This window comes from Danio rerio, chromosome 16, assembly GCF_052040795.2.
Source record: "Danio rerio strain M-AB ecotype USA chromosome 16, GRCz13ab, whole genome shotgun sequence".
In the NCBI taxonomy this organism is placed as follows: domain Eukaryota; kingdom Metazoa; phylum Chordata; class Actinopteri; order Cypriniformes; family Danionidae; genus Danio; species Danio rerio.
In genome coordinates, this window is record NC_141036.1 from 2,564,216 (window position 1) to 2,579,479 (window position 15,264).

At 30.2% G+C, this 15,264-nt stretch overlaps 1 protein-coding gene across 2 annotated transcripts in view; it reads right to left on the bottom strand.

The window, feature by feature from the left end:
• Positions 1-3,864: 3,864 nt before the first annotated feature.
• Positions 3,865-15,264, bottom strand: part of hace1 (HECT domain and ankyrin repeat containing E3 ubiquitin protein ligase 1) — a 38,688-nt gene continuing 27,288 nt past the window's right edge. Inside the window, 6 exon segments of one of the 2 annotated variants that reach the window (NM_001423976.1) lie at positions 3,865-4,395; positions 8,236-8,349; positions 10,124-10,194; positions 10,405-10,503; positions 12,025-12,156; positions 14,363-14,559. In NM_001423976.1, coding sequence (NP_001410905.1) covers positions 4,293-4,395; positions 8,236-8,349; positions 10,124-10,194; positions 10,405-10,503; positions 12,025-12,156; positions 14,363-14,559 — 716 coding nt within the window. In that variant the 3' untranslated portion in view covers positions 3,865-4,292. 2 annotated transcript variants of the gene reach the window in all.

The window sequence follows — 15,264 nt, forward strand, 5'->3', positions numbered from 1 at the left end:
ATAATATTATACTAGATATTCTTCAAAACACTTCTATACAGCTTAAAGTGACATTTAAAGGCTTAACTAGCTTAATAAGGTTAAGGTCAGGTAACTAGGCGAGCCATTTTATAGCAGTTTGTTCTGTAGACAATCCAAAACATTCATGTTGAACTGAATAAATAGTGAGTAAACACAAGCACATCTTATTGAACATCATTTATTTTCATCACCAATTATCATAGTAGAACAGTTTCTCAAGCAGTTTGTGATGCATTTTGGAAACAGGAGATAAACCCCTGGTCTAATGCGCCACCTGGCTAGAGAAACCCATTCTCAGAATAGCACACATATTCTAAATGCCTTCGGCAGAATTCAAATGAGCCATTTTAATCTAGATTAATTCCAAGATTAAATATATATACTGTTGAACAGCTGAAGTCAGAATTATTAGCCCCCCTGTTTATTTTTCTCTCCAATTTCTGTTTTTTAAAATATTAAAAACTACTTTTATTCTAGGCTGAAATAAAACAAATAAGACTTTCTCCAGAAGAAAAAATATTGTCAGACATACTGTGAAAATTTCCTGAATCTGTTAACCATCATTTAGGAAACATTAAAAAGAGGGGGAAAAAATCAAAGAGGGGCTAATAATTCTGAATTCAACTGTATGCATATGGGCAACATGCTGGGGTCAAAAACCCTGCAGCTGGAGGGCAAAGGGCCCTGAATAGCCCAGACTGCAAGCCCAGGGAGAGTGGCTGGCGCAAGGGGCAACTCGCTAGGCCAGAAGTCCTGGAGGTGAAGGGCAAAGGGCCCTCTTGAGCCTAGACTGCAAGCCCAGGGAGAGTGGCTGGCCCCTGGGGCAGCCCGCTGGGGTCAGAGACCCTGGAGCTCCAGGGCAAGTGACCGTAAACAACCTTTTTATTAATTAGTGCCTTAAATTTTACTCTCTTGGTCTTTGTTAAGTGCACTGTGGTCAATTATAACTATATTTATTTAATCGTTTATTTACTCTAGTTTTTATTGTGCTTTATAAATAAATAAATGAGATTTTTAGATCATCCTCCATGTTTAGTCATGGTCTGTATTCATTTATAAAGTATGCGAGTGTCGTAAACGTGTCAGAAAACGTATTATTGTTCCGTTAAATCAATCTGCTGCATAAAAAGTCATAGAAACGTCATTGAGGATGACTTCAGGGTAAGTAAATTATGAGGTCATTTCCATTTTTGGGTGAATTAACCCCATATTAAGAACATTTCCCATGTCACCAAAAAAAGAAATGTTTAAATACATAGCAGTGTTTTATAACAAACACAATTCAGTGGCCAAAAATAGATAAATTGTCATGAAACTATGCAACTTTGTATCACAAAGCTTAGTTTAGAAGTGTATAAAAAGCCAACAGAGGCTTGTCAGATTGCATAAACTGCGATATAAAGCACACACACATCAGACTCATTTGTAATAAAAGCATACTTTAATATTGTTGATGCCCTCTTGTAATATCCAAAAGATTGTGCGGTATATACTCTGTTATTACAAGTACAAAAACAAATCTGAATCCCCAATCATAACGATAAATCAGAATAAATAGATCCATATATCTACAATTTGACTTTAACCACGACCAATAGTAAAGACATTTTTACAATCCTATTAAAATGATATGACGTCCCTTTCCAAAAAGCATGGTCCTCGTATTGCAAGAGTAAAGGATTTGTATGAAGTATATGATGATATTTGGCACACCTAAAACCTTACTGAAATAACTTAACAGCACAACTGAGACATAAATATAAAATCAGGTGTATTTGGACTATGCTGACAACCTCATATATTACTAAATCTGCCTACATAAACACATTTATATGGCACGATAATCATGAAACAGTACAAAAACGTATATACTGCCAGCTTGAAAGTGTGCCAGGAGAGACAAACCCAATAACGCAATGAAAAAAAAAACATAAAATCACAATATTTCAATAATGTGTCGACATCTTTTATCAGCTGTGATGAATCTATAAATATATCCCACTATCTCTCATGCATCCACACGCATGCAGTGAGCTGAACAGCATCATAAACTGAAATTATACAGCATGGATTATGGTTATTAATGTGAAAGATTGATGCCACGGGGCATTCGGATTCAGTCGGTGGCGTATTTTGTGAGAGTGAGGCTGAAGAAGCCGGTCAAGAACATGTTTGGGTCACCATAATAAAGGAGTAAAAGAAAGATGGATTACAATGCACAGCCTAGTTAAGTGAGGAATTTAATTTTGTTGAGAAACCAATAGTCAAATCTTTAATTGTCAAGTATTTGTGTATTTTGCTATTATAATAATAATTATTATTATTATTATTATTATTATTATTATTATTATTATTTTATTATTATTAATATTGTTGTTATTATTAATATTAATAAAAATAATGTTTTAAAATAAGTAATTATAATTCAATGTATTATTAATAATAATAATAATAATAATAATAATAATAATACTATTATTACTAATAATATTAGGTATGTTATTTAATTAAAAACTAAATAATATTAATTAAATAATATTGATTATTATTATAATTGTCGGTAATAATAATAGAACTAGTATTATTATTAACAATAATAATAATATTATTAATAATAATAATAATAACATTGTTTTTATTTTGCTAATAGTTTTACATAATAAGCAGTAGTAGTAACAATAATAAATAATGTTCTTATTAATAATATTATTATTAGTAATAAAAACATCATTATTATTAATAATAATAATATATTATTGTTGTTGTTGTTACTTAGTAATGACAAATAATAAAATAATAAACTATATTAAAATAAACAATAATAATGTTTTTTTATTATTATTAGTAGTAGTAGCAGTAGTAGTAGTAGTAATATTAATAATAATACAACTAATATTATTATATTATTATTTTTTATTGTTGTTGTTGTCAGTATTAATAACAATAATAATAAGAATAATACCAACAATAACATTATTGTTTTATTATTGTTGTTGTTAGTAGTACTAAATAATACTAAAACAATAGCAGCAGAAGGACCAATAATAAAAATAACCATAATATTAATCTTATTAACATTATTATTAGTATAGTAATCCAAATAATAATAATTATATAATAAATAAATAATAATAAATATAATTTAATTATTATTATTATTATTATATCAACAACAACAATATTGTTTGCTATTATTATTGTTGTTAGTAGTAATAAATTATAATACAATAATAGAAGTAGCAACCATAATAAAAATAACAATAAAATTGTTCGTAATAATATTGTTAGTAGTAGTAGTAATACAAACAGTAATATAATAATAATAATAATAATAAGTTGTATTATTATAATAATAATTATTATTATTGTTGTTGTTGTTGTCAGTAATAATAATAATACAACTAATACTGTTGTCATTATTATTATAATCAATATTAACAACAACAATAATATTTATTATTATTGCTGCAAGTAATAATAAATAATAATAAATTAATAGCAGTAGCAACAATAATAAAAATATCAATAATATTGTTCTTATTAATATTATTATTGGTAGTAGAAGTAGTAATACAAATAACAATAATAACAACAACAACAATAACAGTTGTACTGTTATTATTATTATTATTATCATCATCATCATCATCATCCTCATCATTATTGTCAGTTATAACAATAATTATAACAACTAATACTATTATTATTGTTTATATTATTATTATTATTATTATTATTATCAATATTAACAACAATAATAATAATATCAACAACAACAAAAAACATTGCTTTATTAGTGTTGTTAATAGTAGTACTAAATAATAAAATAATAGCAGCAGAAACAATAATAAAAATAACAATAATAATAATAATAATAATAATAATAATAATAATAGTGTATCTGATGTAATACAGTAAACTGACAGTTACAGTAATGGAAAAATAGTTAACAAAATAAAAAAGATTATTAAAAATGTTTCCTTTATGCAAAATATTGTGTTGTCTTGAACTTGATGAAATATGACAAACATCAAAGCAGCCTCAGTGTCTGAAGAATCAATAAACCATGTCATTATTCACTGATGACCTTGTCAGTGACTTCAGTAAGCCAAAAAAAAGAAATGTTTTGAATTGTAGTGTTAAAGAATCCCTGAACTGAGTCTGTGCGTGTGTGTATGTGTGTGTGTGTGTGTGTGTGCGTGCGTGTGTGTGTGTGCGTGCGTGTCGTGTCTCTTAAGCAGAAAAATCACAGCTAATACAGAAAACCTGCGTCACGCCATGGTGTATCCATAACTCCCACAATGCAGTGCGACAAGCAAGCGATCCCGCAGGACGTCCTTGCTGGGGTATTCTGGGAGCTTCAACATGTTAATGCTGGGAAAAAACAGAGGGAACGTTAATTCATGCTACATTACAGGCTCAAATCACTGGCATCACCTGCACTTTTTGTTACTTTCGTCACTTTCTGCGTCCCAATCAAGCAAATTAGCTTCCCAAATTCCGCTAGGTCTGGCTACATAATAGAGCAGATTTCTATTGAGCCCACTGTTAAAATAGCCAATTTACAGCAGACAAAAAACATGTTTACAGCCTGGTCTAAAGATGCTTTTGTTTCATATAGCTAATATTACCCTTCATGACAACTGTGAGGGGGTGATTTTGTTTGGAACTCATCTGTTTCCTTTATATTAGGTTATATTAAGTCTGCATAATAAGGAGGGGCCACTTGACTGAGAGCTAGGTCTTGCTGCTCACCGTCACTTCAGCTGATTCCGGCTGATTAGCTGCTGAACTCAGCATATAAATCATATTTTTGTGTTGTTTTATGTGGCTTTACACGGTCAGATGCCTTTTGGAATTATTTCCTACAATTTTCAGATGATATGGGATGCTGTGTGCACTTAATTGTGCTCACAAACCATTCAAGTTGCCTCCATATCACAAGTGAGTGAAGTTATATACTTATATACCATCTCTATACATGTATTTGTTTTATTTAAGATCATTTATAATGTTCTTTAGAGCTGTAATGCACTCCAGAACCTGCCCGATTGATTAGCTGTAGGGTCTAGAACAGTCATCTGAAGTGTGGTTGGTGATATGACGCGTGAACAAAATGACAACGATTAGTCCCGCCCACTTGTAACTTTGTCCATATTACAGTCTTTGGTCCCATTTGCCACACTATCCATCCTAAATAGTATCCTAAAATAAAAATAGCATGTCTCAAACTGTAGTATGTTGAAAAGAGTATGGTAAAGATTCAGATGCTCGACTATTTCTGGTTAAAATTGGAAGCGTCTGTACTCAAACTGCTGATATTACCCAAAATACATTGCACATTAGATGTGAATTTGATTAGAACTCCTAACTAGTATGAACAAACTACAAAAATGCCGGACGCTTTAGAATAACCATCGACTAGAGAGGCTTCGTGTTAAAGTGTTTGAATGACTATTAATTACAATCTAGCCCACTGGAAAATATTTCAATCACATTTCATCTGCAACAACATTGTAAACTTAAATCAGACCTTTTTGGACACAAATCCATAATTATTCAAACTCTTGAGGAGATTTCTCTGCATGAAAGTCTTGTGAATGGCAGATTAACACTCCATTAAGGTAAGTAATTAAATATGAATGATGTGTCAAGATGATTGACAGGTGTTGTAACTAAGCAACATAATGTACCTGCACTTTATTTTGTTTTTTGTCACTTGCTGCGCCCCAATTTACATACTATCCATCCTAAATAGTATTCAGAAATAGTCTGTGTGTGCCAAACTGTAGTATGGTGAAAAGAGTTTCCCGGATGCCCTAATATTTCTGGTAAAAATTGGAAGCGTCTGTACTCTAACTGCTAATACTATCTACAATACATTGTGCATCGGACTTGATTTAAATTAGAACTACAAACTCATGTAAACAAAAACTAAAAAATATGGTGGACATGCGAGACCAACCATCAACTAGAGAGGCTTAGGTTGTTTGAATGACTAATAATTAATATCTAGCCAACTGGAAAGCATTTCCATAATGTCTCCCGTGTTATATTTCATCTGCAACAACAATGTGAATTATTTAAAGAAATTTTTGGACATGAATTTATAATATCCAAACACCCGAGAAGATTTCTCTGCATGAAAGACTTGTGAATGGCAGATGAACACACAGCTGAATCTCCATTAAGGTAAGTAAATAAATACAAATGAAATATGAATGATGAGTCGAGATGATTGACAGGTGTCGTAACTAAGCAACATAATGTACCTGCACTTTGTTTTTATTGCCACTTGCTGCGCCCCAATTGGCATACTATCCACCCTAAATAGTCAGTGTGTCCTAAACTGTAGTATGTTGAAACGAGTATGCCAAAGGTTCTTGGATGCTGCACTATTTCCGGCACAAATTGGAAGCGTCTGTACTCTAACTGCTAATACTGTCTACAATACATTGTGCACTGAGAGTGAATTCAATTAGAACTACAAACAGATGTAGTGTAAAAAAAAAAAAAAAAACTACAAATATGGTGGACATGTGAGACCAACCATCAACTAGAGAAGCTTAGGTTGTTCAAATGACTAATAATTAATATCTAGCCAAATGGAAAGCATTTCAATCACGTCTTCCATGTTAAATTTCATCAGCAACAACAAGAACTTCCATAAAGACATTTTTGGACGTGAATTTATAATATCCAAACACCTGAGGAGATTTCTCTGCATGAAAGACTTGTGAACACACAGCTGAATCTCCATTAAGGTAAGTAAATAAATACAAATGAAATATGAATGATGAGTCGAGATGATTGACAGGTGTCGTAACTAAGCAACATAATGTACCTGCACTTTGTTTTTTGTCACTTGCTGCGTCCCAATTGGCATACTATCCACCCTAAATAGTCAGTGTGTGCCCAACTGTAGTATGGTGAAACGAGTATGCCAAAGGTTCCCGGATGCTCCATTATTTCCGGCACAAATTGGAAGCGTCTGTACTCTAACTGCTAATACTGTCTACAATACATTGTGCACTGAGAGTGAATTCAATTAGAACTACAACTTGATGTAAAATAACTACAAATATGGTGGACATGCGAAACCAACCATCAACTAGAGAAGCTTAGGTTGTTTGAATGACTAATAATTAATATCTAGCCAACTGGAAAGCATTTCAATCACGTCTCCCGTGTTAAATTTCATCTGCAGCAACAATGTGAACTTATTTAAAGACACTTTTGGACATGAATTTATAATATCCAAACACCTGAGGAGATTTCTCTGCATGAAAGACTTGTGAACACACAGCTGAATCTTCATTAAGGTAAGTAAATAAATACAAATGAAATATGAAAGATGTGTCGAGATGATTGACAGGTGTCGTAACTAAGCAACATAATGTACCTGCACTTTGTTTTTTGTCACTTGCTGCGTCCCAATTCATATACTATCCATCCTAAATAGTATTCAGAAATAGTCAGTGTGTCCCAAGCAGTAGTATGGTGAAAAGAGCATCCCGTATGCTCCACTATTCTGGTTAAAATTGGAAGCATTTGTACTCTAATGGCTAATATTGCCTACAATACCCTGCATGTTCGACGTGAATTCAATAAGAACTACAACTTGATGTAAAAAAAACTACAAATATGGTGGACATGCGAAACCAACCATCAACTACAGAAGCTTAGGTTGTTTAAATGACTAATAATTAATATCTAGCCAACTGGAAAGCATTTCAATCACGTCTCCCGTGTTAAATTTCATCAGCAACAATGAGAACTTCCATAAAGACATTTCTTGGACGTGAATGCATAATATCTAAACTCCTGAGAAGATTTTCCTGCATGAAAGACTTGTGAATGGCAGATTAACACACAGCTGAATCTCCATTAAGGTAAGTAATTAAATATTAAAGAAATGTGGATGATGTGTCAAGATGATTGACAGGTGTCCTAACTAAGCAATATAACGGCTTGTTAATGAGGATATAGTATGTCTCAAAGCTGTACTATACTCAAAAGTATGTACTTTTTCTTCACTTAAATTGTACACACTTTTAGGATGTAGGATAAGTATGTGAATTGGGATGCAGCAACCTTTCTAGAATGTTATAGAGCAGCTCTGTGTTTACAGCTCAGAAATATGAGAAGAGACACAGTGTCCTCTAGTGGTGCAATAAGAGCAATGCAGTGTGTGTGTGTGTGTGTGTGTCTCACCATGTACTAGAGGTAGGCAGTAGGTTTGATGTGTAGGGCACAGCGGCGACAGTGAACTTCTGCAGACCACTGCCACCCATGAGGAAAGCAAAGCCTCCATGAGGGACCCTCGAACTGTTAGACAGAATTAAAATGTGTTCAAATAAAATCAATTAGTGTAAAATATATATATTTAATTTATATTTAAAAAAAAGCAGGTAACACTTTAGTTTAGGACACAATTCATGCTATTACCCACTGGCTTATTACATTTATTATTATTATTATTAAGACATTAACTGTTCATTAGTAGTAATAAAGTATGATCTTATTTTAGATCCCTAATCCAAAACCCAAGCCCAACTTATATCTTACTAACTACTAATAAGCAGCGAATTAGCATTTTATTAATATAGTAGTGTTAATTAAGGGTTTGTTAAAATCGTGACCTAAACTAAAGTGTTACAGATTTATTGATTACTTGATTTATTGATCATTTACTGATAATTTGGTCAGAGTCTGTATTTTTAAAATGCATTTTGATGGGTTAACACTTCAATTTAGGTCTCAATTCATGCTATTATTAACTAGTAGCTTATAACCTGCTTATTATTAAGATATTAACAGTTCATTAGTAGTTAGAAAGTATGATCTTATTCTAGAGCCCTAATCCAAAACCTAAACCCAACTACTACCTTACGAATTATTAATAAATAGCTAATTAGTTTTGTATTAAGCAAGTAGTGTTAGTAAACTACTATGAATTGTGATAAACTTAAGTTTAACAGAAATGCATTAATATATAATATAATATAATATAATATAATATAATATAATATAATATAATATAATATAATATAATATAATATAATATATGATTTAGATAATAATTAATAATTAACAAATAATATCATCATAATTAAGTTAACATTGAAGTCAAAATTATTAGCCCCATTTTTTTCTTGTCTAAATATTTCCCAAATAATGTTTAACAGTGTAGGGGAGTTTTCACAGTATGTCTGATAATAATTTTTCTTCTGGAGAAAGTCTTATTTGTTTTATTTCGGCAGTTTTAACATTTTTAAACACCATTTTAAGATCAATATTAATGGCCCCTTTAAGCTGATAAACAATAAACATGTCGGCTAATAATTCTGAATTTAACTGTATAAAACCTTTATATTAATATAACAAATAACAGCATATTTCCAACAGCTTAAAAGTAGTAATCCGTTATCAAAAGCACAGAGTAAGAGTGCAAGAAAATAAAATAAAACAGAAACAAACTAATAAAAACTCATTAAAAAATTTAAATTTAATAAAAATAAATAAATAAAATAATAATAATAAATCTAAATTACATGAATTAATTTACAAAAAAATAATTTTAAATAAAAAAATAATAAAATTTAATCTAAAACAAAAATGAAGTAAAAAACAAAAACAGCAACAGTACAACAGAGTTCCATTAGTTGTCAATTACTAGATACTAATACTAATGTATAAACTGTTGCAACTAACGTGACTTTGTCGCAAAATATTGCTGAAGAGCAATAATAATAAATGAAATACAAATAAACTCAGTCATTTAGAGCATTTTCAATCACATCTCAACAGCATGCTTTAGTCCATGTTAAAATCTAAACGTTTACATTCTAGCAGTTCTGACTTCATACAATCTTGCGACGTCAGAAGTGAGATAACATTCACAATGACCTTTTGTTAGTCATTGATTGTTTAGCAGTCAGGTCTATTTCAGTTCAGGTCTATTGTGTTCTGCTAATTACATCAATTAAAATAATTAACCAACTAATAAATGAAATAATGTGTTTAAAATGCAGATTTTAACCCTATACGTTACTGTATAGCTGACCATTATTATGCATTCAAACTGCATGGACATACACACCTTCCTGTCACAAACTGTAAGAGAAGCACTCTTTCTTCTTGGGTGAGATTTTCAACCACTTCCCAAAACCACTGCAGGAGAAAAAACAAGCATGAGTCTTTAATCTTTGAATATTTATATCCTAATTGAAGCAATGTAGAAATGTATAAGTATAAGTATGCGTGGAGGCTCTCACTTAGTAAATGTGTGTACTGTGTGAAAACTGAGATACTGTTGTTTTCTGATTATGCTATATCATCCTGCTCAACGACGCAGCATAATTGTTGCTGCTGATGGGATACCTGTATAACAGGCTCCTGCAGGTCGTAGCCACTGGTGTACTCTGTGTTCCTCTTCCAGTCCATCACATCGATTTCAGGCATGCCTGATAACAGCAGTTCCTGCACGTAAACACAGTGACGTTAAGCACACAACAACTAGTCACAAAAAAATAAATATATTAAATAAAATGAAATAAATGAAAATTACATAAAAAACTTATAAAAAATAACATAATATAAAAGCAACAACAACAAAAATAATAATATTAATAAAATTATATATATATATATATATATATATATATATATATATATATATATATATATATATATATATATATAAATAAATAAACGTAAATTAAATAAAATATAAATTAAAAATTAATAGAAAATAAAAAAAGGAATTAAAAAAAAATCCACACAATATAAAATATAGTAATGATAATAATAATAAAATAAAAATATTTTATTAAAATTATAAAATAAGAAAAGATAAAATAATAATAATCAAAATTATATAAAAAATTAACTACAATAAAAAAAAAATTACATAGTATAAAATAAAAATGAAATGAAATAAAAAACAAAAATAAACAAAACAAAATAGTAATACAATTTAATAATATAATGCCAATAATAATATCAACATTACACAGAAATAAATTAAAATAAGACAAGTATTTAAAATAAAACATATTATAAAATAAATAAATAATATTAAATAATTAAATTAATAATAATAATAATAATAATAATAATAAAATAAATATAAATAAATAAATAAAATAACTAAATTAAAAATTGTGAAAATAAAAATAAAGATTAAAAATTTTATAAAATAAAAAATAAAACAAAATTAAAATCAAGTTTTTTATTAAATTTAAAAATAATAAAATAATTTTATATAAAATAAAAATGAAATGAAATAAAAACAAAAATAATCAAAACAAAATAGTGAAATAATTTAATATAATACCAATAATAATAAATCAAAATTACACAGAAATAAAACAAAGAAACTATCAAATTAAAATAAATTAATTAAATTAATAATTAATAATAATAATGAAATAAATATATAATTTAAATTAAATTATTAAATAAAAAAATTAGATAATAAAAAATGTATCAAATAAAAATATATTAAATTAAACTTAAAAAATTGTAAATGTATATATATATATATATATATATATATATATATATATATATATATATATATATATATATATATATATATATATATTAAAATAAAACAAAACAAAATAAGTTTCTGACACATGAGTTATAAGAGGCGTTTTCTCCTAAAACTTAAAGTAACGTTGTTTGTGTGTAACAGCTTATTAAACAACAAGTGTTGTTTGTTGGTAGGGTTAAAACAGCAATTATGATATTATCAGAGACAATGACACCTGCCGCCTCCTATCTAAGAAAGAGTTAATTAACTTACCCGTTTCATCCTAATTTATATAATACAACATACTACATTTGTTTTAACATTTGAGTCTTCTTCTTTTTTTCATTCAGCACATGAGAGAAAACCAGCGGTGAGAAGAGCTCCAAATGAAAAATGCAACGGGAGAATATAAAGAGGTAGCAGCAAGAAAACTCATGCAGAGATGAGAGCGGGAATCCACTGACCAGCTCATATTCATCAAAGAGCTGGATGAGCGAGGGGGGGATGAAAGTGTGAAAGCCCTGCAGGAAAGCATTGATCTGCGGCTGAATCGCTCGGGTCATCCTGAGCTCCGTCACCAGCTGCACATACTCCTCCTGACAGACACAGAAACAAGAGAAATCAGACACACACAGAAAAAAAAAACGTCCATCATTCATATCTTCAATCCCGGAGAGATTGCTTTGTACTCGGTAGAACGGGTGACTGAAATGAGGCCAAATGTGTCCAAGTACTATTTATCTGTGCCTAGAGTGTGTGTGAGAAGTTTCAGCTCAAAATGTTACAGAAATAATGTATTAAAACACTCCAAAATTGCCCCTTTTTAGGCTTTGATTTGATCCTAATTGTGTAGTTTTGGTGACTGTCGCTTTAAATTCAAATGAGCTTGTGCTCTTTTCAAATAAGGGTGGGGCTACAAACAACTATGACTGAATATTCAGCACAATTTCTCCACTCTTCAGTGACACGATGCTACAGAAATTATTTGAATATGCAAATTTGATGCCTAAATATCTTATATTAAGACAAATAAATGAAAAATATCCATCATACATATCTTCAATCCCTGAGAGACTGCTCTATACTAGGTAGTATAATAATAATAATAATAATAATAATAATAAAAACAATGATAAATCTATATAACATAAAATAAAACATAATACAAAATAAAAATAAACTGAAATGAAATGAAATATTGGCAAAAAAATAAAATAATAATAATAATAATTACAATAACATAATTAATTAAAATAAAATTGTTAAAATAATAAATATGATTAAAATTTAAAATTATATTTAATTTAAATTTAATAAAACAATATTAATACATCTAAATTAAATAAAAAAATATAATATAATATACAATAGAAATGAAATGAAATAAAAAATCTTCATAATAATAATTAAAATAAAACAAATAAAGTTAAATTATTTTTTAAAAATATATAAATAAAAATGAAAACTGCTAATAAAATAATTAACTTATATTTAATTTAACTGTAATAATAATACATTTAAATTACATAAAAATTTAAAATTAAATATAATATAAAATAAAAATTAAATGAACTAAAAAATAATAATAAAAATAAAATAAATAATTAAAACAAAATTATTAAAATATGAAATAATTATTATAAAAGAATAATAATTAATTCAAAAATAATTAAAATTAAATTAAGATGTATTAAATAAAATAAAAATATACAACTATTAAATAAAAAATTACTAAATAAAAAGAAAACAAAAAATAAATCTCTGATACAGGAGTTATAAGACAAATAAATAAGGCCAAGTGCGTCCAAGCACAATTTTTCTGTGCCTAGAGTGTGTATGAGAAGTTTCAGCTCAAAATATTACATAAATAATGTTTTATAACTCTCTGAAACGGACTCGTTTTTAGGCTTTGATCCTAATTGTGGTGTTTTAATGACTGTCGCTTTAAATTCAAATGAGATTGTGCTCTTTTCAATAGAGGGCGGAGCTACAAACAACACTTCCTGAATATTCAGCACAATTTCTCCACTCTTCAGTGACTTGATGCAACAGAAATTATTTGAATATGTAAATTTGCAGCTCAAATATCTTATATTAAACAAATTGAGCTGTTAAAATTGTGGAAATCATGCTAGACTTTTGCTAGACTGTAGGATTTTTCAATCAACAGAAACTGTGATTTTTATTGTAAAAATGTAAAAGTCTTTACTTTTATTTTGATTCAGTTCATCCATCCTTGCAGCAGATATTAACATAAAAAATATTCAGTAACAATTTATTTTAAGGCGTCCTTATTACACATGTTCTGTGTACTTACTACACTACCTGACAAAAGTCTTGTCATCAATCCCAGTGGTAAGAGCAGCAAATAATAACTTGACTTCTAGTTGATCATTTGGAAAAGTGGCAGAAGGTGGATTTTTCTGATGAATCATCTGTTGAGCTGCATCCCAATCATCACAAATACTGCACAAGACCTACTGGAACCAGCATGGACCAAGATTCTCACAGAAATCAGTCAAGTTTGGTGAAGGAGAAATCATGGTTTGGGGTTAAATTCAGTATGGGGGTGTGCGAGAGATCTGCAGAGTGGATGATCAACATCAACAGCCTGAGGTATCAAAACATTTGTGCTGCCCATTACATTACAAACCACAGGAGAGGGACAATTCTCCAGCAGGATAGCGCTCCTCATACTTCAGCCTCCACATCAAAGCAGTTAAATTAATAGGAACAAGAACACCTTAAAATAAAAAGTAACCTGTAAATCTCACTGGCTTTCAGCTTTAACTCTACATTTACCTTGTTGTCTTGGGTGACCTGAATGGTAGTTCCTCCTGGCTTGAGAGGAACTTCTTCCATTGTACCGAACACATCAGTCTCGACAGAGAAGGTGAGCTCCAGGCCGAGGTCACTGATGTCGTTGTCCAGAATCCACTGAAGGTTTTTTGCATACTCTGGGTCAATGGAAGACACGTCCTGATAGCTCACTGGGATTCCTGCAAACACACGCACACATGAAACACACACTTTTACACACGATACATCCGTGTGTTCAAATAAACAGCATTTACTGACTTCAATGTAGTTAATAAACATGTTAATCTAGAATATTGCTTCAATTCAATTCTGACCACTGACTCAATTGTGCATGTAAACAGTGCAGGGTTTCTGCCGGTTTAACCAAGTCAAATTTAGGAGCCTTTTAAGACCATTATGAATGAAATTATAGACTTATAGGCAACACAGTGGCTCAGTGGTTAGCACTGCAACCTCACAGCAAAAAGGTCACTGGTTCGAGTCCTGGATGGGTCAGTTGGCGTTTCTGTGTGGAGTTTGCATGTTCTCCCTGTGTTGGTTTCCTCCCAGTGCTCCGGTTTCCCCCACCGTCCAAACACATGCGCTATAGAGGAATTGATTAACTAAATTAGCCGTAGTGTATGTGTGTATATGAATGGGTGTTTCCCATTACTGGGTTGCAGCTGAAAGGGTATCCGCTGCGTAAAACATATGCTAGAATAATTGGCGGTTCATTTCACTGTGGTGACCCCTAATGAATAAAGGGACTAAGCCGAAGGAAAATGAATGAATGAATGTCCCGGTTGGTCCAAGAGAAACTTTTTACTTGCCTCATCAATAAAGCTCTTAATGCATCAAAATGCATCAAAACATGCAAACCCTACTTTGCATACTCTTTTATTAAA